Below are 26,987 nucleotides of genomic sequence, written 5' to 3' on the forward strand. Positions count from 1 at the left end.
CCTGAGTGTATTAAGCAATGTTTAAGCGAGGCGCACAACTGATGCGCTCTGCGCTGGACTTTAAATAAGCTCTCAGCTGGTCTATTGCGCAGTCTATTTTAGTTCCTCAAAATATCAACGCGCCAGCAATGCGGCTTAACACACCTCCTTTTTAGACCAAAACACCTATGGGCGCACATATGAGTGCAAATGCATTTGCTATTTAAACAGCGTGGTGCAAAACATCAAAAAGACACTTGCGTCGAGCTGAAACTAGCAAATAACATTTGTGTAGCGCCTTGCGCTGCATTGCACTGGGTGTATGATAGGGCACTTAGAGTTTAAAGTCACTGAAATTGCAGTTAAGATCATTCTGAATGTTGACATAGTATTTAACATTTAAAATCTAATTTAGTCCCAGACTACCACTTTATTAATTTACACATTGTTTTTCCAATTATTACATTCTATAATGTACTTGTTTTAGTGTCAGCCTTAAATTTTGGGTTGACCGAGACTTAAACAGCATGAGTGTCATATAGGTCATCAAATGCTTGAACCCCGCCAATCACAGCTATGTTTAATATTAAAATTGCTTTATCTGTTTTATCACATTTTCCTTAAATCAAAAAAAGGAAAATGTCTGCATCAGCGACAGCACATTATGATTGTCAGGTGAAGCAGATTTAATTTTTAGTTTGCATTTAATGGATTTTTTATTTGTGTTGCTAAACAAAGATGTTAAAATTGCATTAATTAGTTTTGACAGTTTTATAAAAATTGCCCACGTTTTTACTCAAAAACCTTAATGTCCTATTGCCTAAAGAAAGAAATTGATGTCTTGCATGACAAAGGAGTGATGCAATTTTCAAAAACGTTTTCAATATCTGGCAAAAAAAACTAGTCCTACAAATATGCACCCAGAGTTAGGGTTTGGAAGCAATTTTATATCATTGGCCCCGCTTATGGATTACACTATCTGACAAAGGTCTTGTCGCCTATCCACGTTTTAGGAACAACAAATAATAACTTGACTTCTAGTTGATCATTTGCTATCATAAGTGGCTTATCTAAAAGGCAAATGCCTCTAGATTACGCTTATTTTACCAAAATAAAATATGATCATGCCTTGATTTTTAATGATTTAATTAGCACAGAAAGGTCTGACTTTGTTTAGACAAAAGTCTTGTCACTTAACAGAAATACTGTACAGTATGGAATATAAATTCATGGTGCAGTGTAAAAAGAATTAAACATTGTGTATGACTCCTATGAGCTTGGAGGACTGCATCTATACATTTCTGCAATGACTCAAATAATGTATTAATAATGTTATCTGGAATGGCATAGAAAGCGTTCTAGCAAGACTCTGAGTTCATCAAGATTCTTTGCATTCATCTTCAATGCCTCCTTCATTTACCCCAGAAAAAAACCCAATAACATTCATATCTGGTGACTGGGCTGGCCAACACTGGAGCATCTTGACCTTCTTTGCTTTCAGGAACTTTGATGTGGGGACTGAAGTATGAGAAGGAGCTCTGTCGTGCTGAAGAATTTGCCCTCTCCTGTTGTTTGTAATGTAACAGGAAGCACAAATGTCCTTATACCTCAGGCTGTTGATGTTGCCATGCATTCTGCAGATGTCTCATACACTGAATGTAACTCCAAACCATGATTTTTCCTTCACCAAACTTGACTGATTTTTATGAGAATCTTGAACCATTTGGGTTCCAATAGGTCTTCTGCAGTATTTGTTATGATTGGGATACAGCTAAACAGATGATTCATCTGAAAAATCTATCTCCTTCCACTTTTCAAAATGATCAACTAGAAGTCAAGTTATTATTTGTTGCTCTTACAACTTGGATCGACAACAAGACTTTTGTCAGGTATTGTATTTCTTACCATTTTAGAGTTTGGCATGGTAACGTAGACAAACATACTGTACATAAAAAAGACATTAAACAAAATACAAATTAATGAAAGTGAATTAGTAAGCATACAAAACTAAAGCTACAACACAACAAACAACAATACGAATGTAAACAAGAGAACAATGGGTTTTATCACCGGCCATGAGATTGTGACGCTGATGATGTCACCCCAAATTTACACCTCTGAATGGATGGTGGAAAAATACGGTATAAATGTCCCAGATTGCAATCTGAACAGCTTTGGTTCTGAAGAGTGGATACCAGTGAGTGTAAGGAATCAGGCAATCGGACCATGTTTGAAAGTATATGCATATTAGTGTATGGGTGCTACAGTTGAAGTCAGAATTATTAGCCCCCCTTTGATTTTTTTTTTTCTTTTTTAAATATTTCCCAAATGATGTTTAAGAGAGCAAGGAAATTTTCACAGTATTTACAATAATTATTTTTTTTTTTCTGAAGAAAGTCGTATTTGTTTTTTCTTTCGGCTAGATTAAAAGCAGTTTTGAATTTTTAAAAAAATATTTTGAGGCCAAAATCATTAGCCCCTTTAAGCTATATATATTTTTAATAGTCTACAGAACAAACCATCGTTATACAATAACTTGCTTAATTACCCTAACCTGCCTAGTTAACCTAATTAACCTAGTTAAGCCTTTAAATGTCACTTTAAGCTGTATAAAAGTTTATTGAAAAATATCTATTAAAATATTATTTACTGTCATCATAACAACGATAAAATAAAAAGTAATTAAACACTTATGTTTAGAAATGTGTTAAAAAAAATCTGCTCTCTGTTAAATTGGGGGAAAAAATAAACAGGGGGGGGGGGGGGCTAATAATTTTGACTTTAACTGTAAATGTGCATGTCACAGTCACAGTGTATTTCTCAGTCCTACACTGTGAGAGTTCTCTGTACCTTTAGCTCCAAAGTTTTAGAGAATATTAATAATGCACTCAGTTACATATTCTGTAAAGTTGTTTAATCTGATACTTTAGCAAACTTCCAGATTCTTCTGGGGGTGGTTATATATTGGGTTTTGCCTCCAGGAAAGAAAAAAAATGTGAGAAACACATGTTATCTTAATGGATTCAGTGTCACAACGAGGGCCCTCAAGTGACGCTTGGCAAGCAACAACAACAGACGGTGTTGGTGAACAGGGGAGATGCATCAAGCTTCTAAACAGCCCAAATGACTAGAGAATGCTGAGAAAGTAGAAAACAAAAACCTATATGATGAGAGTGAAAAATCAGAGCGATTACATGAGAAAAAGTGAGAGTGATAGAAAGAGAGACAAGAATAAAGTCCTGTTTAATGTCACAACCAAAATTGTGTAACAATTCGCCATGCTAGACCCATGCTGCCCTCAAGTGGAGAGCTGCCTTATTTGGCCTGTCAGTTTCAGGTTTGCTGACATCAAGTTAATTTCTGCTTCATTTTGCCAGAGGGGAAGAGAGTAAATTAAGAATACCTTCTTTAAAAATTGATTTTACGTCAACTTTCAAGAGTACGCCAGCACATGGCTTCCTAGTTTGGCTCCACAGTGTTACTTTGAAACAAAGTTTCGTGACTTTGATATCCTGTGGTCAGCATAACCCTATTCAGATTGCAGGTGCATAGGCACAGCACATTGGGTCAGCTGAACTGTCTGATGAAATACACCTAAGCAGTGGGCAGGAAATCATTCTTTCTGACTCCAATTGGAGGAGGAGCAGCGATATCTGAGCGTGACAGACGTTCGGGCGGAGAGAGGGAGCAGAACACAGTCGCTCAGAGTTCTCTCGCTTGGCTGCATCCTGAGTCACTGCTGTGCCTTGGTTTAACACTTGACAAGTCTGTGACAAGAGAGTGTGCGTGTGTGTGTGTGTGTGTGTGTGTGTGTATGTGTGTGTGTGTGTGTGTGTGTGTGTAAATGCTAGTTAACATCTGTTTAAATCAATGTTTCTTGTTACTTCAGTGAACATACAAACACACTTTGTGGAAATGTTAATAGAATGTGCCAGAAATTAATTAACATTTTAGCAGTTTTGACTGTACACTCAATAAAGTCATTGGATTTTTTGATAAAATGTCTGAATAATGTTTGTGATTGCTGCTAGAAGAGAATCCATGCTACTTCAGGCCAGTACAGTGCTGTTAGTGTTGATATACTGTTGGTCTAGCAGGTGGACCAGAAAGTAATGCTGTTCTCAGGCTAAATGAAGCATGGTCTTAATGGGTTGAGTGTAATTAGGTTAATTACAGGTAACGTTTTCCAGTACAAGCATTGTATTTGCTTACATATTTGTATATGTGACACATTAATGATTTAAAAATAGTGTTAGATTAAAACATGATTTATTTTAATATATTTGCTGCTTTGGGCCCGATCATGCGATTTCAGACTCGATCGGAGGTGGCACAGAGTTAGACCTCTTTCTTGACTTCACACAGAAACAGCAACGCATGCAGCATGACATCACTTTTTTGCAGAGACACAATTAGTTAAATGCTGGCGAAGTAGAACACGGAAGCAGCTTGAAACGGAATGTGTGACTATGTCTGCAGTCTGAAGGTATTATAAATTTGATGACGACAACATTGCCATAGCAAACTGTGGGATATGAAAACTTGGGATTGCCTGCTGGGTATTTTAAGTTGAGGTGCTATTTGTTTTTATATTAGACTTACTAAAATCCAAAAGTGAATAATGTATGTTACTTATTACTTGATTGTTTAAGCTACTTTACAGAAGTGCTCTGTATGTTAACAGAGTTGTTGAATATTAAAATAAGGTAAATTAAATAAAAAATATGGAACATTCTGGATCTGTTTCTTCGCTCTTCTTTATTCTTTTTTAATGTATTATAGAAGGATCGGGTTTCGGTATCAGCACATACTCAAAATCAAATGACTCTGATTCGGACCCGAGCGAAAAAAAACCTGATGGTGAAATCCTTAGAAATGACTATGCATAATTTGATGAGTTGTTTTCAGTTGTTTCAAGGACGTTTCTTTGTTCAATAAACAATTTAATTTACTTTTTTAGTTTTGATTTAACTATATTAACTATGAATGTATATAAACATATGTAGCATACAAGTCTAAGTTTGGAACAAATGGTTTGTGGCAACATTTTTACAAAATGATATATCTAGAGTTTCACATTTTTGGTTTGGTTCTCAAATGACTACCTGGAGACGTTGCCATAAGATGTTCTCAAGGTTGTGGCCTTTCCACAGTATGTTGACTGCAACTCCAAGGACACCAACATTACTTTATATTCTGCCTCCAAACCACAATCATGGACATTTGCATGAACCCATGTTGTATGTCCTGAACTGTTTGATTAATACCCAAATGAATTAAATCCGAGGTAACAAACTAATTAGCCCACAATCCAAAGCCCACTGGCACTGCTTAAAATTTTATAATAATTACCTTGCTAATAGGTGTGGACTTTACATATTCTCCCCATGTTGGCGTGGGTTTCCTCCGGGTGCTCCGGTTTACCCCACAGTCCAAAGACATGCGCTATACAGTAGGTGAATTGGGTAAGCTAAATTGTCCGTAGTCAATGTGTGTAAATGAGAGTGTATGGGTGTTTCCCAGTTATGGGTTGCAGCTATAAGGGCATCCGCTGCATTAAACATGTGCTGGATAAGTTGGCGGTTCAGTCCACTGTGGCGATTCCTGAATAATAAAGGGACTAAGCTGAAAAGAAAATGAATGAATGAATATTGCCAATGATGCATTAAAAAATCTTATTAGAACCGTGAAAAAAATTGTTTAAGAGCTCTGTGATCTTCAAAATTCAACGCTATTCTCTCTTTACTTGACTCTGAGTTTAGTTTTAACAGCAGATGGCTCTCTATGCATTACAAACAGCCATTCTCAACTTGCATGTACTTATTTCCAAATACCACGTGAAGAAAATAATTTATATTCACACTTTATTTTGAAAGTCCGTTTGTTGAGTTTAAGTTACATTGCAACTAATTCTCATTAGACTATAAGTAGACTGTTAGGTTGGTGTTGGGGTAAGGGTTAGGGTTAGTGTAAGTTGACATGTACTTGCAATGTTTCTTATGGTCAGTTAAATGTCTGTTAAAGGAGCAGTATCAACAGATATTAAGCAGACAGTCTACTAATACTCAAATGGACCATCAAAATAAAGTGTTACCTAATTTATTAAAAATAATAAATAAAATTAGGTTTTTAAACAAATAAGTTGTATTACTTACAAATTATTACTTGATATCACATGAAAGAACATGAGACATGTTTCAAGAAACTGTACAATTCAGCCAACCAGACTGAAACTTTAAAACTTCCTAAATTTCTCCCATAGAGAAGGGTGAAACCAGTCATTTTCTTTCCGATAATAATAATAATAATAATACATTTTATTTAAAGGCGCCTTTCTGGCAACTCAAGGACACTGTACAATAAAACAAGAGCAATAAAACAACAAAAAAATATATATAAAAAATACACACAACAATAGTGCAGGTACAATTTAAAAGCCATCTTAAATAGGTGGGTTTTGAGTTTTGATCTGAATAATGTGAGGGAGTTAATGTTTCTGATAACAGGTGGTAGTGAGTTCCAAAGCCGGGGAGCAGAGCGGCTGAATGCTATTGCCCATGGACGATAGACGAGCATAGGGAACAGACAAGTGGAGGGATCTCAGGGTGCGAGAGGGAGCAGCAATGTGGATAAGGGCAGACAAATAAGGAGGGGTGAGATTGTGGAAGGTGTTGAATGTTAACACAAAATTTTTAAATCAATTCAAAAATGCTGCTGCAGGATAGGGGTGATGTGATGAGAAGAATGGGCAGCTGAGTTCTGGACCAACTGAAGCTTACGGAGGGATTTATGAGTGATCCGATACCAAGTATTTTAAAACAAGTATCGTCGGTATGGATACCGATACCGAAACTTCAATGGAATATTTTATAGTATTATTTAATATAGATATAATTATTATAGTAATTTTATAATGTTTTGTTAAATCACCTTTAGTTTTATATTAAATACAATAGACATAATTCCTTTTTTACATTTAAATTAAAGAACATTATTAAACAAAAATTGTCTATATAACACCATATATAACAAAAAATAACACATTGCTCAAACCTTTAAAAAAATTATGTTTCTCCCCTTTAATGTTTTTATGACTGTTGATTCACCATTTGAGCCTGTTTTTCTTTGACTGATCAGTGGCGTACTGTTTTGTGACAAGTGGCACAAGTAGCCTTGTCATTAATAACTGGAGTAAAATAACACCAAATTTTACTTCTTTTTTACATTCAGTCATGATGATCGCTTGAGTTTAAAACCTGCACTGGGTGTGTATGTGTATGAAGAATATTATAGCTCCCATTCTTTTCCCTATTTAAGTAACTATTTGTACTGTATATTATGCTGCACTATCATTATTAAGATGTTCTAAAATCACTCATTAAGAAAAATAAAAGAAAAATCGATACTTCTATTTAAGGACGATCCTTTTGATACATTGCCACAGTATCGAAAATATCAATAATTTAGGATCAGTCTGCCCACCCCTAATCCCCATTTTGTGCATCAAGAACACATGGCCAATGAAATATAAGTGATAAAAACATGCACAGTGACTGGATGAACACTCAACCTGTGCTCTCACAACATGGAGCATGAATGTCCATCCACAACACTGAATCAAAACCAAAATAAACAGAAGCAAAACATTATGCAACATGATTCTAAAGAGGCTTTCATTTGTCTTCACTGAAGAGAGCTACCATTTGGCCATCCTTCTTTAGAGCCCAGATTGTTGAATGTTGTGGTGATGTTTTTTTTTTCTCTCTCTCTCCTCTTGCTGCTCGCTCTAGGAAAAGTACAGGTTGTTCTGAAGATGATTCCAGACATTTGATTTGACACAATCGTGTTCCTGTGGACTATATCAAGTTATTTTGACATTACATCACGCGCTGTAAACCGTAAAAAAAAAATGCTACAATAAAGGTAAAAATATGTAACCAGATTAACAGGTAGTTTCCTTATTCACTTTCTATAAATCATAAAATCACTTTCCCCAAATTCCCTGCATGACACTTCACTTTTTATGTTTTTTTGTTGACATTTTGTTCTCATGAGTTATTTACATAACAATTTTACATTGTTACATCTAATGTTGATAAATAGTGTTTATTGCATGAATTTAATTTTATGTGTGTCACCATGATGATATTTAGCAGTCATGTAAATGACACTGACCACCTTTTATATATTAGTATTCTATTCTGTATATCTCTGCTAGCGAGAAAAGTTGTTTGTGATGAGCATCGGTTTGTCATAGGAATTTCTCGTCCACACGTGGTTTTGTTTTTGTCTGTGCAATAAAGCTACATTGTGTAGATGTTTGTACTTCAAAACTTTTATGTATGACTGTAATTTATCATACTTTTTTTTTTTATTTAATTTACAATCCTACCTTATTTTTAACTATAAAGTTTGAGGGGCGTTTGTTTTCATACAGTGCAGCTTTTTGTTGTTGGTGGTGTTGTATTATTATACCCAGTTGTAAGAGCAAGAAATAATAACTTGACGTCTAGTTGATCATTTGGAAATGTGGCAGAAGGTAGATTTTTCAGATGAAAAATTTGTTGAACTGCATCCCAATCATCACAAATACTGCAGAAGACCTATCAGAACCTGCATGGACCCAAGATTCTCATAGAAATCAGTCAAGTTTGGTGAAAAAAAATCATGGTTTGGGGTTACATTCAGTAGTATGGTAGTGTGCGAGAGATCTGCAGAGTGGATGGCAACATACACAGCCAGATGTATCAAGACATTTGTGCTGCCCATTACATTACAAACCACAGGGGGAGGCAAATTCGTAAGCAGGATAGCGCTCCTCATACTTCAGCCTCCACATCAAAGTTCCTGAAAGCAAAGAAGGTCAAGGTGCTCCAGTATTGGCCAGCCCAGTCACCAGATATGAACATTATTGAGAATGTAGTCATCCAAGCTTATAGGAGTCATACACAATTTTAATTCGTATTTCACAGCACCATGACCATGAAATAATTTATAATCAAGACATGATCATATTTTATTTTGGTAAAATAAGCATAATCTAGAGGCCAAATGATTTTCTGATACCAAATGATTAACTTGAAGTCAGGTTATTTTTTGTTGTTCCTAAAACTTGGATGGGCGACCAGACTTTTGGCAGGTAGTTTTGTCGGCCTTCAAAATTAGTGTTCAACAGAAAATGGAAAATAAAGGTTCGAAACAAGCAAAGGGTGAGTAAATAATGACAGAATTCTTAATTACATTTCCCAGTATCACTTTAATACCCATTTTCAGCTGTTACATCATAAATGGGCAAGTTTGTCTTTTCAAATTACTGAAAATTACCCAAATCAAAGTAAGAAGATATCTCAAAGATGCTCCAGAAAAAATGGGATGCACTTAAACTAAATTAAAAGATTAACAAAAAAGGTTATGGATACTTATGTCATTATGATATTTCAAATTTAATAACATCAGAGACACAATCAAGCGTGATGGTTTTTTGATTTTGTGTGCAAAAAAAATATTCTTGTAGCTTGATAATTATGATTGATCCAGTGAAGGCATATTTGAGGATAATTTTTGGTAAATTTCTAGACTTGAGTTGGGAACCTTTCTGTCAGTGTAGGATGAGGGAGCTCTCAGATTTCACCTAAAATATCTTTTTTAGATATTTGTTTTTCATCTTAAGATGAAAAAAAGCCTCAGGGGTTTGGAACGACATGAGGGTAAAAATAATAACATAATTTTAATTTTAGTCACTAGTCACTATGAACACCAAATGCACAGTATACACCTTGATGCTGTAGTTTTGTTTTTGTTTTTTTGAAGTTTTTTCTAGTGGTAAGCGGTTAAGAATTTTAAATTAGCTTGCAATTGTGCAAATCTGGCAATGTAAACTACAATGCAAAATATGCCAAAAAAAGTCTACATACAAACTATGAAAGTACACATCCACTAGATGTCTCCCTAACTCCAAGCACTTACAGTGGAAGGTTCTATTTCATCAGAGCTAAATATAAACATCTGATGTTATTCAGGAAGATGTTTTACAATAATTCACTAAATAATCACAAGCAACCATAGAAATATGTAACTGTTGTTTATATAATATAATACATGGAACATCCATAACAAAATACATTTAAAAAATATATATTTCTTGTAATTGCGTGATTTAAAGTCTTTCTTAACTTAAAGTGAAATAAATATCATAATTGGAAAAGGCATGTTTCAGTTTGAGCTTATGACACTTTACAATGATATCATTGAACCAAGGGCGGATGAAGCCTAGTGCTTTAACCGTAAATGCCTAGTCATCCTCTCACTTGACTTTGATTTCACCTCACTATTTCCTAACTGCCATGAAGCTGACAATCTGATCACCTCCTTTCAAGGGAAAGACAAATGACTATCAGCAGGAGCCAGTTTGGAGTGCTCTCAGTATTACGACGCAAAATCAGAGACAAAGCCTTCAATAACTCAAGCTGAAAGCCTTATCCAGTCAGCCTCTGGGCTATGAACACAAGACAGACCACTTTAACCACACTAAATCCCATCAAATCAGAATTTAAATATTAATCATAGAACACATAAAAAGGCAAGTACAGTGTATTTTAGGAGTTTCAAAACAAGATCATAGACAGTTGTCCAGACAAAATATAGGTAAAAGAGCCTTCAAGGTAGTTTAGTTCAAAACAAAGCTTAGATCGCATGAGAGAGAGAAAGAGATTTGAATGAACTGCTATAGCAGCTCTGGCTATTTCATGGCAAAACCAGATCAAATGTACAAATTTTATACAATAATAAAAATTATAACAATAATAAGACCTGAACAGCAATAAATAATACACAATATAAAAATCTAAATCAGTTTTTAAGGTTTACTTTTGATAAAAATTAAACCGTTTTCGAAAATATTTCCTTTAACTCTCTATGGCATGGTGTTGTCCTCAGGCAAAAATGTTTAAAATTTTTAATAAACTATCAGAATAAGTCTAATAAGTTATTTACCAAATAAATTTGAGGAGGGTGTGGGTTTGACCTTTCTTCTAGGGGTAAAACAGCCATTTTTGGGACCATAGCCTGCTTGAGCACACTGCTAGCAGAATGTAAGATAGATTTCACTTTTTTAAATATTTAAGTTTAAATATCTTTATATTAAAAATATGTATGATATGTGAAGAAGCATATTTGATTAAGAAAGTCACTTTTTGTTATCTATATTACTAAAATGGTAGTTTTTAATTTGTTGCCTCAGGGCAACATTGTGCAGTTAGACCACTTTTGTTAAAACAATAACATCCCATTAATGAAAATGTGCAGAAATGTATAGTTATCACCAATATATATAGTTAGGTCAATAAATATTTGGACATCAACACAATTCTAACATTTTTGGCTCTATACACCAACACAATGGATTTGAAATTAAACATACAAGATGTGCTTTAACTGCAGACTGTCAGCTTTAATTTGAGGGTCCAAAACATATGTTACATCCAAATCTGGTGAACACTGTAGGAATTACAACAGTTTGCATATGTGCCTCCTACTTGTTAAGGGTCCAAAAGTAATTGGACAGAATAATCATAAATCAAACTTTCACTTTTTAATACTTGGTTGCAAATCCTTTGCAGTTAATTACAGCCTGAAGTCTGGAACGCATAGACATCACCAGACGCTGAGTTCATTCCTGGTGGTGCTCTGCCAGGTGTTACAACTGGCTCAAAATTGTAACATTAGAGAGGCAATACGGACCAGGTAAATTGAAAAGAGAAATGATTTATTAACAAAAAACATAATTAATCAAAGTATTTAAACCAATCAAAGTCACTATAAATGTAAGTCAGTGTTGAAATGCATGTGTTTGGTAGTAAACTGAGCTCATTATCCAAAACAAACTAAAATAAATCAAAAAAGCCAGGCAGTAGGGTCCGGCTAATTGAGCTCTCCTATCATATCAAATGTTGGATTCTTTATAGGCACCACATAATGTGTCTCAGGTGAGATGACCCACCCACCAAACAGCAATCATGCAAGTTCTGCAAATCACAAAAAACAACCACAACAAACAGGTCCACATGGGACCTAACACCTCCCCCCCAAAAAAGAGAAACAAAATTTATGCCACAAACATATATATATATATATACATATATATACATATATATACACATATATATATACATATATATATATATATATATATATATATATATATATATATATATATATATATATATATATATATATATATATATATATATATATATATATACATACATATATATATATATATATTCTCTTCAATGTCAGACCCTCTTTCTTCTATTTTCCCTTCTAAACACTAGTACAGCTAACAAAAATTCTTTGGGATGAAAAAGTACGTTAAGTAAAGCTACAGTTTGGCATATCCCTGCCCCATCTTCTCTCCTCCAGCAAACTGGATCCTGAAAGCATTTATGGATTAGAAAAGACACAACAACACCACCACCAAACAAGAAACTCACCCACTCTAACAATCACATCACACAGAATGAGCTCGAGACAAACAAACAGTCAGCAAACACATTGTCCGTGCCCCTTATGCGTTTAATTTGTAAGTTATAGGGTTGTAAAACACAGGCAACTGTCCTCAGTTCCTCCTTGTTCTTGGAGAATTTTCCCATCAGTTTTGTCTTTAGCAAGGGAAATACATGCTCAGTCAGATTCAGGTCAGATGATTGACTTGGCCATTGCATAACATTTCAATTCTTTCCCTTCAAAAACTTTTTGGTTGCTTTTGCAGTGTGCTTTGGGTCATTCTCCATTTGCACTGTGAAGTGCCATCCAATGAGTTCTGAAGCATTTGGCTGAATATGAGCAAAAAAAATTGTCTGAAACACCAGAATTCATCCTGCTGCTTTTGTCAGCAGTAACATCATCAATAAATACAAGAGAACCAGTTTCCCATACTGTCAACGTGACATGTCACCTATACATGCCAACGCCATGTGACTACTACCATCATGCTTCACTGCTCAGGATCATGAGCAGTGACTTTCCTTCTCTATTCTCTTCTCTTTCCATCACTCTGGTACAAGTTGATCTTGGTCTCATCTGTCCATAGGATGTTGTTCCAGCACTGTGAAGGCTTTTTTAGAACTCTAATCTGGCCTTCCTGTTTTTGAGGCTCACCAATGGTTTACATCTTGTGGTGAACCCTTTGTATTCACTCTGGTGTAGTCTTATCTTGAGTGTTGACTTTGACACACATACTCCTACCTACGGGACTGTGTTCTTGATCTGGCCAACTGTTGTGAAGGGTGTTTTCTTCAACATGGAAATAATTCTTCGGTCATCCACCACAGTTGTTTCCATGGTCTTCTGGGTCTTTTGATGTTGCTGAGCTCAGTGGTGCGTTCTTTCTTTGTAAGAATGTTCCAAACTATTTTTTTGGACATGCCTAATGTTTTTGCTATCTCTCTGATGGGTTTGTTTTGTTTTTTCAGCCTAAGGACAGCTTGCTTGACTGATAGTGACAACTCTTTGGATCTCATCTTGAGGGTTGACAGTATCAGATTCCAAATGAAAATAGCACACTTGAAATGAACTCTGGACCTTTTATCTGCTCATTGTAATTGGAATAATGAGGGAATAACACACACCTGGCCATGGAACAGCTTGGAAGCCAATTGTCCGATTACTTATGGTCCCTTAACAAATAGGGGGCACATATGCAAACTGTTGTAATTCCTACACTGTTCACCTGATTTGGATGTAAATACCCTCAAATTAAAGCTGACAGTCTGCAGTTAAAGCACATCTTGTTTGTTTCATTTAAATTTTACCATCCATTGTGTTGGTGTATAGAGCCAAAAATGTTAGAATTGTCCAAAATATTTATGGACCTAACTGTATATTTTGTGCTTTACTGTATACTATTACTCAGGAAATGGATGTTCAAACATTATGGAGGTAAAGAACAAGATTGAGAAGTTCTGTTCATTCTTTCTGACAGCAAGTCACATTAGCGTTATTTCCATTCAAAGATGCAAATTAAACTAGGTAAAAAGCCCTAAACCCTGATTAAACTAATTGGGTTCCTTAGGCTTGTTTTAAACCTACAGGCATGGGCGTGGTAGTGGGGGGAAAAGTGGACCTGACTACTCAGGGCCCCGTCTAGGGAGAGGGCCCTTTGAAATCCCACCAATTTTTTATTATTATTTTTTTTTTGTAGCCTACTTCGAATTAATTGGCCCCTCCAATTGATGTCAATGTCATTATTTATTTCAAAATATATTGATTACCCCCCCCACCCACCCCAAAATGGTTTAGTCCGCCCATAGACGCCCAAATCGGGCTTTCAAAAAAAGAAAGACAGGAAGGAAAAAGAAAGGAGGCAGAATGAGGGGAAGCAGCTGATGACTGCTTTCTTTTCAAAAGGTGAACTGAGTTTGCTTGTTATGAAACTACATCTAATTAAAGTTAACATAGTCAACTCCAGACAGCTGCTGCTAATGCAGGGCTCGAAATTGCGACCATTTTGGTCGCATATAATGCTGATTTGTGTACAGTCATTACTAGGGAAACCGTAATATTTCAGCGCTCCTAAAGCGCTCCCTTGTGACAGAGAATGAATTTTTATTTCCAATAATTTTTTTTCAGCTGTTTATGGTCAAATTATTGCAATTATCGATCCATGTGTAAATGTGAAAGAAGTTAATTTGCCTTTTAAAAATCTAAACAATTAAGTAATACTAATTATATACTTGATTTATCCCTTTTAATGGTATAAAGGTTGAAATGCCATTGTATTAGATATTTTGTGTCTTTATACGTCTGCAAGATGTCTGTTAAAGATCTCTTGATCTGGAAAGCACCTGCTGTATACAAACATCTGGCAGACGTCTGTATGATGTCAGTTTTACACACATTCTGAATCGCAAACATCTTAAAGATGTCTAATAGAAGTCTATTTCACATCTGATAGGAAACGTCTTGTAGATGTCTTGCAGATGTGAATGCAGACGTCAAATAGACATCTCCGAGATGTACGTGTGCTAATCAAAATCGGCCATTAAGAATCAAGATCGGCGCATAACTAAAAAGAAAATGGGTGCTTTTTGGGATGCTCCTAACTTTTTGAAGTTGGGAGCACCAGTGCTACCAAGTAAAAAAGTTAATTTCGAGCCCTGTAATGTATGTATGCTAATGTTAAATCTTTAGCTTAGTTTGTCAACCAGGCTGCTTGTTGCTGTAAGTAAATTATGGGCCAGGCCAGCTAACGTCAGGTTGCCAACATTAACCAGTTTCAGAAACAACCAGTGGTTCCGACACACCAGCAGTAGCAGCACTGGCCAGTCCTGGCTGCTCTTCTGGAGATGAGGCTGAGACTGAGAGCAGAAATGAGGAAACCCAAGGTGAGATCCCCCCTTGCTTCCTAATTGTGAGTTGTTTACCTTAAATAAGTAAGCCTTTTGATTCAGTGTGTGTGCTAAGTGCTATTGCCTACGGAAGACAGCAGAGCTGACTCCGTGGGAATGAGAATGTATACTGAGAGAGTGGAGTGGTGGAAAAAGTGTCAGCACAATGTAAAGTTACTAGCCCTACTATTGCTTAATGTTTGCTATATTCTCAAACTCCTTAATAAATTATCCACCTATATTTCTGCACATGTAAATGTGCCTACCAATATCACTGTGTTCTCAAGTGCACACAGGTAATATTGATTTGAGATCAACAATGGGCCAGGATAGACTAAACAGCCTTGCCATTCTGTCAATTGAAAGCCAATTAGCCAAACAGTTGGACTTTACAGATCTCATCACTGATTTTGCAAACAAAAAGACTCGTCAGTGGGGATTTACTGGGATGTAGATTACATCTCATTTGACTTTTATTTATTTTTTGATACTTGACGATTTGTATTATGGCAGGCTTAGCTTATTTGATTTGTTTCTGAGGGTACAGTTGTCTCGTGTTCTCCTGTTCAAAAATAAATGTTTTTAAATCAAAACTTGCATCAGTATCATGGATCAAAATGTCAGTACACAAACCCGATGTAGCCTACGGTTTAAAGGTATTTGAGCACAAGTAGGCCAAATGCATCAATTTGGTGGTGAATGAAAGAACCAGTCATTATTATAATCTGATTTGATTATAGATTAAAACACTATTTGTGCATGTTTATATTCAAATAATTTAAAAAAAATGTGTAGGGGGCCCACTGACATTGAGAGGGTACAGGGCCCAGAATTTGGTGCTACGCCCCTGCCTACAGGTAAGTGTGTTGAAGAATGGGTTGGAACTAAACTCTGCAGGGCTACGGCCCTCCAGGAGTTTGATGAGGGTGAAATATTTTTTTCCTCCTAAATCAAAAATTCATGCCATAGAGGGTTAAAGTTTCTCCAGATAAATATCATCTGATAACATTAAAAACAGCACATTCCAAATGTATAGTTTAACAGTTTGGATTCTAGGGCTCTTCGATTAATCAAAATCAAATCACAATCGCGATTTGAAACATTGTGATTAGCTAATCGCAAGAGACAGTGATATGAAATATATATAATATTTAATTTCCCCCACCCAGAGCAAATGTGTGACTGCCGTCTGTGTGTGACAGTCTTACTAGCTATTTAAGTGATCATACTTGTGTTATGCCCAATCAAAATTTCGCAACTGAACTATGCGGAATGCTCATAATAAAAACAAACAAACAGGAAAGTGTGAACAAGTGGGATGATGGCGTCTGCCACTTCAGAAGCATTAATGGACTTATTAATATCAAAGAAAAACATTACGTAATATGGGAATATCTTGGTTTTAAAGTCACAGACACCGAACAAAAACAGGTCATTTGTAAGAGCTGTCACAGAATTGTTGCCACAGCATGAGGAAATACAACAACCAGCACCTTAAAAAGCACCACAGCTGGCTATATAAGTAGCATTTTGCTAAAAAGTCACTTAAAAGTTGTGCCAGTGACACTCAATCTAGTAGCAAGCAACAGCAAAGTACAATTTCAGAGTTGTTTGTGGCTATTACACCCTCTAAAAAACAACGCAAAGGCACTAGGAGATAACTAATGCCATAACTCACTCCCTCGCTAAAGACATGGTGCTTTTTAATGCAGTGACCAAAGAGGGATTTTAAAAACCTCATACAAATGCTGGATAGGAGATATACACTTCTGCCTTACAAATATTTTTGCCGTTTTCCAGTACTACAGCTGTACGTTGAATGTCGTGATATTTTGTGTAGCATCTGTGATAATTATATTGTTTTTAGACAATATAAGCTACAGAAAGCCATGTTAGTTTGCAGAGTATTTTGTATTTTTATAATTATAAACTTTTTGTTTGTATAATAAGTGACACTGTCTCCCTAAGTTGAAGTAAGGTCATTTTAAATGTGCTTACTGTTTTCTCTAGCGAAAAATGAGTTTTAATTTCTGAATATTTACAAACAAATTTGAACAAATGTTGGAGTTAATATCTTTTCAGTTCCTTTTTTAACTAACACTCACTGCATTTTAGCAGTAAGAAGTTACAATAAAGATTATTGACTGACTACAAAACTAAATATCTGCCAAAAGAATAAAAAAGAAACAAAATAAAAATTACATATTTTCCCCAAATCGCTCAGCCCTATTGGATTACTGTTGCAATATAGACATTTTGTGGGTTCTTCTCCTTTTAGTAAATGTTAGTAAATCGCATGAAAATGGTAATGTAAAAGCTGCCATGCAGACACCTAATTAAAACCAAGACTACTTGTAAAATGTGGTCTGAGTTTAGTTGAAATTGGGTTCAGTTGGGTTCAAAAAAGTAACGATGCAAAGTATATCATCATATATGTCACATCACATGATGTGGAATTTTGAGTCTGGATTATATTTGACCAAGAGCTAAAGTTCAGAACACAAGATTTGTGGAGTCATTGCAGAGATTAAGCATAATGGAGTGAAAGTTTATCTTTTTCATGTGTTTTTGAGGCACAGTATGAGGGTTTTAAAAGCATTCAGGCATAAGCAGTGCAGGAGCAGTGCAGGAGAAGCACTTTAGCATCAAGAGCAACACAGAGTAAGTACATTTAGACCTGTTTTCAGTTGCTGTGTTTGGTTAGAGAACACTTAGACTTGTTTTCAGCTGGTTATGTATGGTTGTTGGACATTTAAAATTGTTTTCAGCTATCTGTGTTTAGTACTAGAAAGTTTTAGCCACTGTTTCCTTTGTTACTGTAAGAGCTTGTGTGCCGAGCCGGACGTTTTTTTGCGCCCCGCTGCTGCAGTTTCGGGTGTTTTTTTACTTTGGAGGCGTGTCCAAACGCCAGGTAAAGACTATATATTTGAACACAGTAGGTTTAGCTAGCAGGAGAAGCACTTTAGCATCGAGAGCAACACCGAGTAAGTACATTTAGACCTGTTTTCAGTTGCTGTGTTTGGTTAGAGAACACTTAGACTTGTTTTCAGCTGGTTGTGTATGGTTGTTGGACATTTAAAATTGTTTTCAGCTATCTGTGTTTAGTACTATAAAGTTTTAGCCACTGTTTCCTTTATTACTGCAAGAGCTTCTGTGCCGAGCAGGACGTTTTTTCGCGCCCCGCCACTGCAGTTTCGGGTGTTTTTACTCTCGAGGTGTGTCCAGCTGAGCTCAATCAGCAAAGCGCTCAGGGGTGTATATAAGCAGCTAGTCTCACCGCGGCAGCGGTCGCGGCAGCCTCGTGTGAAGACCGACGAGAGTAAAGACCATCGACTCTACCTGTGCGACTCTACCGAGCAAAGACACCGACAAAGCACTTGAGTACTATTTACTTTATTATTTTACTTTATCTCTGCACTGATTATTGTTTTCCTTGCACTTTTATTATGTGTTTACTAATTCCTGTTGTTACTAACACTCGCAGAGCACGGGAGGTACGCTGCAGGCGCAACTCTCACAACCTTCGATCAATTCATGTATCTTCTATTTCACAACTCTCTCTCTCCGTGGGCCTCTGGAATTGTCAATCTGCTGTTAACAAGGCAGATTGTATTACCTCCATAGCCACTCATTCTGACTTTAATCTCATGGCATTAACTGAGACCTGGTTGAGACCGGAGGACACTGCAACACATGCAGCTCTTTCTACTAGTTTCTCTCTTTCCCACACTCCTCGTCAGACAGGGAGAGGGGGTGGGACTGGACTACTGATTTCCAAAGAATGGAAATTCACTCAGAGACCGTCCCTCCCAAAAATCAGCTCCTTTGAATTCCATGCAGTCACCATTATCCACCCCTTCCGCATAAATGTGGTTGTCATCTACCGCCCACCGGGTACATTAGGCCACTTCTTAGATGAACTGGATGTTCTTCTCTCATCTTTTTCTGATTATGGCACTCCCTTGTTGGTGCTAGGTGACTTCAACATCCACATTGAAAGACCTCAAGCTGCTGACTTCCAGACTCTGCTTGCATCTTTTGACCTCAAAAGAGCACCTACTTCTGCTACTCACAAATCAGGTAATCAGCTAGGCCTTATTTACACTCGACATTGCCTCACTGATCAAACACTAGTAACTCCACTACAAACATCGGATCATTTCCTTCTCTCTCTCAACATCCACATTACTCCTGAGCCGCCACACACTCCAACTCTAGTTGCCTGTCGCAGAAACCTACGCTCTCTCTCACCCAATAGACTATTCACCATTGTTTCAAACTCTCTTCCTCCATCTTGCAAACTCTCTGCACTTGATACGAAAAGTGCCACTGATACACTCTGCTCCACGCTAGCATCATGTCTAGACAGACTATGTCCTCTTACATCCCGGGCCAGTCCTCCTGCACCCTGGCTCTCTGATGTTCTCCGTGAGCATCGCTCAAAACTGAGAGAATTTGGCGAAAAACTAAAAATCCTGAAAAGCTCATAACATACCAAACTCTTCTGTCTTCTTTCTTGGCTGAGGTTACTTCTGCAAAGCAGACATACTTCTGTCAGAAAGTCAACAGTGCCACCAATCCTCGCTTACTTTTTAAAACATTTTCCTCCCTCCTCTATCCTGCTCCTCCACCTGCATCCTCCACACTCACTACTGATGACTTTGCTACATTCTTTTGCACCAAAACTGTAAAAATCAGTGCTCAATTTGCTGCACCTACAACAAACACACAAGATACACCACCAACACCACACACACTCACCTCTTTTTCCCAGCTCTCTGAGTCTGAGGTGTCCAATCTCATGCTATCAAGCCATGCAACCACCTGTCCGCTTGATCCCATTCCCTCTCATCTCTTGCAAGCCATTTCGCCTGCAGTCATACCAACACTGACTCACATAATTAACACATCTCTTGACTCTGGTCTATTCCCTACTTCATTTAAGCAGGCTAGGGTAACCCCACTGCTAAACAAACCCAACCTGGATCAAATGCTACTTGAAAACTACCGACCTTTATCCCTGCTTCCATTCATGGCCAAGATTTTGGAGAAAGTAGTGTTCAATCAAGTCCTGGACTTTCTTACTCAAAACAACCTCATGGACAACAAGCAATCTGGCTTTAAGAAAGGCCACTCAACTGAGACTGCCCTGCTCTCGGTCGTGGAGGATCTCAGACTGGCTAAAGCAGACTCTAAATCATCTGTCCTCATCTTGCTGGATTTATCAGCTGCTTTTGACACTGTAAACCACCAGATCCTGCTATCTACGCTTGAGTCACTGGGCGTCGCAGGCACTGTTATTCAATGGTTCAGTTCTTACCTCTCGGACAGGTCATTCAGGGTGTCTTGGAGGGGAGAGGTGTCCAACCTACAGCATCTAAACACTGGGGTACCTCAGGGCTCTGTTCTTGGGCCACTTCTCTTCTCTATCTACACGGCATCTTTAGGAACAGTCATCCAGAAACATGGATTTTCCTACCACTGCTATGCTGATGATACCCAGCTATACCTCTCTTTTCACCCTGATGATCCCTTGGTTCCAGCTCGCATTTCAGCCTGCCTGTCAAACATTTCACACTGGATGAAAGATCATCATCTTCAGCTTAACCTCACGAAAACAGAAATGCTTGAAGTTTCTGCCAACCCGACTCTTCACCATAACTTTTCAATCCAGATGGATGGAGCAACCATCACTGCATTCAAAATGGTAAAAAGCCTTGGAGTAACGATTGATGACCAACTAAACTTCTCTGACCACATTTCTAGAATTGCACGATCTTGCAGATTCGCACCTTATAACATCAGAAAGGTCCGACCCTTCCTATCTGAACATACAGCTCAACTCATTGTTCAAGCTCTTGTTCTCTCCAAACTGGACTATTGCAACTCTCTACTAGCTGGGCTTCCAGCTAATTCTATCAAACCTCTTCAGCTGCTTCAGAACGCAGCAGCACGAGTGGTCTTTGATGAGCCCAAAAGAGCACATGTCACTCCGCTACTCACCTGTTTGCACTGGCTGCCAGTTGCTGCTCGCGTCAAATTCAAAGCTCTGATGTTTGCTTACAAAGCGACCTCTGGCTTTGCTCCTCCGTATCTGCTCTCACTTCTGCAGATGTATGTGCCCTCCAGAAACTTGCGTTCTGTAAATGAACGTCGCCTTGTTGTTCCATCCCGAAGAGGGAAGAAATCACTTTCCCGAACTCATTCAATCTGCCCAGTTGGTGGAATGAACTCCCTAACTACATCAGAACAGCAGAGTCACTTGCTGTCTTCAAGAAACGACTAAAAACTCAACTGTTTAGTTTCCACTTTCATTCCTAATCTGCAACTGCCTCTCTGGCTATACCACTAACTGTACTCTCTCTCTCTCTCTCGCTCTCAAAAAAAAAAAAAAAAAAAATGTACTAATGCTTAGCTTCTTAGACTTTACACACCTGAAACTTGTCTATAGCACTTGTTCACTGCTGCTCTTATAGTTGTGTAAATTGCTTCCTTGTCCTCATTGTAAGTTGCTTTGGATAAAAGCGTCTGCTAAATGACTAAATGTAAATGTAAATAAGAAATCGTACAATTTCTAAATTTAATAACTATTAATTTTATACAATTATTTATACAATCAAGACTATGCAGTACCATTTTACATTTGGCTTTTCAATAACTGTACCTGAATACTGTTGCTCTGTTGTATTTATCTATGGTTGTTGATTGTTTATTATACAGTATTTTATGCCAATGCACTCCCATATAGAATCATCTTAAACAATATACAAATGCTAAATTCTTTCCAAATAGAGCTATTCAAATTATGTTGAAAGTGTATACATATTTCAATATATTTTGCAGAAAAACACAATACTGTAATGTTTTTCAGTATCATAAAGCCCTACTATGATAATAAGTTTAAGCATGCATGGTCAGTGCATTCTAATGCTACGTTCACATGAAACACAAAACACTGTGTCACTAGCCCTAGTTTACTCATGGGATGTTTTTCGGTTGAGTTCAATTATTTGAACTTGCGCAGTAGATGCAATTGAGGTGAATTCCATCACATCACAGATTTCATTCTCATCGCAAGGTGATAACTAGGGCCAGACAGAATCTGCAGACATTTTTTGCTATTTCAGCTGAGAAATTTGTAAATAATCTGTGGATTTATGCAGAATTATTTTGGGAGTATCATAACTAAAAACTTAATATATGAAATAAAAAGAATAGCTTTTAATTTAAAATTTAACTTTTATTTAATATTTACAATGTAAATCCATCTAGATCTAATTATTTGGTAAACAATGCAAGTCCCTCATAATATATTTACAAATAGACAGAAAATATAACTGTATTGTAAATAAATCAAACAATTTCATATTAGTCAATAATATTACTATATAAATATAAATTACTATATAATATAAATTTACACACAATTACACAAGTAAATAAACGTAATTTTACTTAATTCTGTTTGGTGTGAACTCAGCAAAAGTATCAAAGCATAATGCCACCTTAATGCAGTTGAATTCAGAATTAGAAAGAAAGAAGTAACTACACATGATGACTACAATGACGTATAGTGATTCATAGTGAGAGCATTTTAAGTAACAATGGGTCGATATTTGTAAAACTAGTGTCAGATTCTATTTTTGGAAACAATTGTACAGTCATCCTGATCATTTTAAATTAACATGTCAAAAAACATGTAATTTACACCACACACTGCATCCAAAAAGCCACCAGTATTGTGGCTGACCACACACACTCCTCACACACTCTTCATTCTGCTGCTGTCTGGAAAGAAATACAGAAGCATTCAGGCTCTCACATCCAGACTGTGCAACATTTTCTTTTCACAAGACATCAGACTTCTAAACATGAAAAAGCTGGACTGATACACACACACACACATACACACACACACGCACACGCACGCACGCACGCGCACACACACACAGACACACACACAAATGTACAGACAATGACAGGAATATTTTCACAACTGCTATTTTTACACTGCTCTGTACAACACTTCTATCTTAATGACAAATGTTTACATGTACAGTTTTTATATCTGATCTAATATTTGCACAACATCCCTAATGTACTGGTCACGTTACTGTTTCTTGTCCTGTCTTGTCTAATTTGCACTAAATGTTGCACAAACCGCACTTACTCTTATTTTTATTTATTTTATTTTAGTTTATCTTATCTTGTTTCATTCTTCTAAATTTTTATAGTAGTGCACAGTCCTGTGTTGTGTTGTCAATTTATGTTGTTTGATGTAGCACCTTGGTCCTGGAGGAACATTGTTTCGTTTCACTCTGTACTGCACTGTATATTGTTGAAATGATAATAAAGCCAACTTGACTTCACTTGAGCTGAAAAAACTGTTAAATTGTAAAATATTACTTCTTTTAATAGCCGTTTCATTATTGAATGTAGTTTCAAATTTAATTTATTTCTGTGATTCAAAGCTGATTAATCATCATTACTTAAGCCTTCATTGACACATGATCCTTCAGAAATCATTATATGATGATTTACTCTTTACATCCCGCGAAGCTTGCAGAGTCAGATGATGGCTGATTTTCCCAGGTCAGCCATTTTGTCCGTCGGCCATAACGTACTTCAAATGTATTCAAAAACTCATTGTTTCACCTTGTCCGATGCTCCTTAATAACCTTGTTGCTATAGGGGAATTAACAACCTAAGTCACACATGATTACACGGGTTCAACCACGCAAAGTGGTTGCAAAAAAGACCGGTTGCAATAGCAAACATGTCATGTTGTGTGGTAGGATGCCAAAATCGAAAGTCCAAAAACAGAAAACTTAAATTTTACCGTACACCACACTGTTTATAATGCCTACGGCAGATGTCTTTGGCTAACAGCGATCAAAAGAGATGAATGGAATGAGGACCCTATTAAAAATGCTCGACTTTGCAGTTCTCATTTCATATCAGGTCAGTTCACGCTATGCTGAATCATACACATTACTCGTTTTTGATTGCAGCAATGATTTCAGCAAAAACAGTTAAATATGGTTAATTAAACTGCGGACACTGAATGCGTAGAATGAAATGTAAAAATCTAAGTTCACATACCCTGCCGTACAGAATGTCAGAATGCAGTTGTTTTGCCTGTTGATTATTACCCAGGCCTTGTACAGTTCCATCTTCTTTCCTTGTCTTTGGCTAGGCAAAACCTCGGTTTTTAGCACTACAAAGTTTTGAATCTGGTAATCATGGAACATTATTTCTTGTACATGACCACACAGAACAAAATTGTTGGCATCCAAAGACTTGTGGGCCTTTAAGTTCTCTCTTGTAAAAACACTTGGAGTTTCAATGAGATTTATGAGATGCATTGTATATATCAGGCTGGAAGCTTGGCCATTTCATCTTATCCAATATCCATTGGGAGGGTGCTATCGCAAATGGACCTGTCAGACGAACGCCGCTCACTTTAACGTGACAAGCTATTATGATATGCTGAAAGCATTATGTAAATAATATATATAATATGTAATCAATATAACATCTCTAATACAACAACAAACACTGTACCGCATCAAATGTCATTCCCTTGCTGTAAATGCTAGCACTCCCGTTTTTTTTTCTGTGACCTCAATGCACGCGCATCCTGAATGTTTACAAACCGGTAATTTGACTATTGGCCTCTGGACTGCTTTGCTTATTCTGCCTCTGGACTGCTTTGCTCATTCTGGCTCTGAACTCTTTGGACCCTTAATTGCTGCTTGCAGCTATATTATTATGATCAGTTACTATTGGAACAAAATAACTAATAATGAATCTTACAATTATCAGCGCTTTTTTAGCCTTGCTTCATAGTATTGTGGAAACACAATATTGTTATTCATTTCTGTTTTAGGATTATTTCATAAAAAAAGACTTTCAAAATAAAAACTTTTTTAATTTATTAAATAAATACAGCCCTTGTGTGCACATTATAAAACAATTTTTAAAATTCTATTTCCAACACCGGTGAAGACTTGGGGTACAATTACACTTGGCTTTGAACTGCTGCAAACATGGGCATTGTCAATTCTCTAATCCACAGCAGTAGGTCAATAGACAACTAATTGGGCCTGCTTAAGGAGCAAAACATCTCTCTTTACAAACATAGATATAATTTAATTAGGCTTTAAACTCACCATACTGTTAAGATCTGAGCCAAAGCTTCCACATGGGTGTTCAGAGCCTCCAAGTGCCTCCATCCCCTCTTCATCCCACATGTAAGTCCCTCCAGAGCTGTCTGAGGGTGACAGGTCCAGAGATGAGCCATGAGGAAAATCGCCCACAGGAGATGACGAGTCATGCTCAAACCTATCTTTGCCACCTGAAATAAAGACAATAAGCTGGGTAAGAATGTGACAGAGATATTTTTAAGACATCTTAGTGACAGCTTGGACTGCTAGTTAAATTACAGGAAGTATTTTATAAATGCTCCTTTTAAAAGGTATTTTAATCAACATTCAGAATAAAAACACTGTCTCAGAGGGGTTACATTATGCTGCCTTCTAATAAACCACCAAAACCTAAGACTACATAAACTATATCCTTTGCATACACTGTAAAAATATCTATAAATTAGCAGTTTTAAGTATTTTGTGATTGATGGGGGTTTTTTTCTCTCCGTTTATTTATGCTTTAGAATTGCATTATGAGACCTTGATCTTTCTTTCAACAACTTTTAACCTCAAAAAGTTCAAAATAGTGATTTTAATTGACCTTTTTAAATAGTTTAAAGTGATATATTGTCGGTTAGTGTCGTACAAAAAACCTGGAATAAACATTTTCTGTTATTTTACAGACTTATTTTTCTATCTTATTTATTATACATTATATGATTTTAAACTACTAATATGTTAATAAAAGTCACTTTGTTAAACTGCTGAGTTGAATTTTTAACAACAAAGGTCGACAGAGCAGAGATCAAGGCCCCTTAATGCAATTCACAACTGTAAATAAATGGAAAATACTTGTGAATCACAAAATATGGAAACTGTTATTTAACATATTTTTACAGTGTAGTTTTCGGTTTATTAACGGTTGTGAATTTCATTATGGGATGTCAATCAATCTTTTAATGTTTAAAATTCAACTCTACAGTTTAACAAAGTCACTTTTATTGACATTTTAGTAGTATGAAATAATAATGTATGAAATATAATATCCAGAGAAATAAGTAGTGGCAGGTTATTACAAGGTTTCTGTAGCATTGTGAGAAATTAAGATTAATAAAAATCTAAATAAAGATTGTGTACAGAAACAAATGGAATAGTGTATCGTGAAATAATGTGTAACAGTTTGGTTTGTTTTCACCAAACCCTAACCGAAACCGATATGACATATTTTTGGTGAACTATCCCTGTAACCATTATAATCTTTTTATTCCAACATTAACATAAATTTCTTTCATTATGTATCCACACATTCAGGTATGCATGTAATTATTTATTTAATTATTTATACATTTATTTATCAAACTCAATTCCTGTAGATATCAACCAAGCCTAAAGCCCTCAATTAGTTTGATTAGGTGTGTTTAATTAGGGTTGGAAATAAGCTGTGCAGAGCTATGGCCCTCCAAGAACTGAGTTT

At 36.5% G+C, this 26,987-nt stretch overlaps 1 protein-coding gene across 1 annotated transcript in view; it reads right to left on the bottom strand.

Annotated features, from left to right (window-relative positions):
- ccser2b (coiled-coil serine-rich protein 2b) overlaps positions 1-26,987 on the bottom strand; it is a 144,484-nt gene that overhangs the window by 77,354 nt on the left and 40,143 nt on the right. The window contains 1 exon segment of the mRNA XM_056469811.1: positions 25,538-25,722. Coding sequence (XP_056325786.1) covers positions 25,538-25,722 — 185 coding nt within the window.

This window comes from Danio aesculapii, chromosome 12 (assembly GCF_903798145.1).
Source record: "Danio aesculapii chromosome 12, fDanAes4.1, whole genome shotgun sequence".
Lineage (NCBI taxonomy): Eukaryota > Metazoa > Chordata > Actinopteri > Cypriniformes > Danionidae > Danio > Danio aesculapii.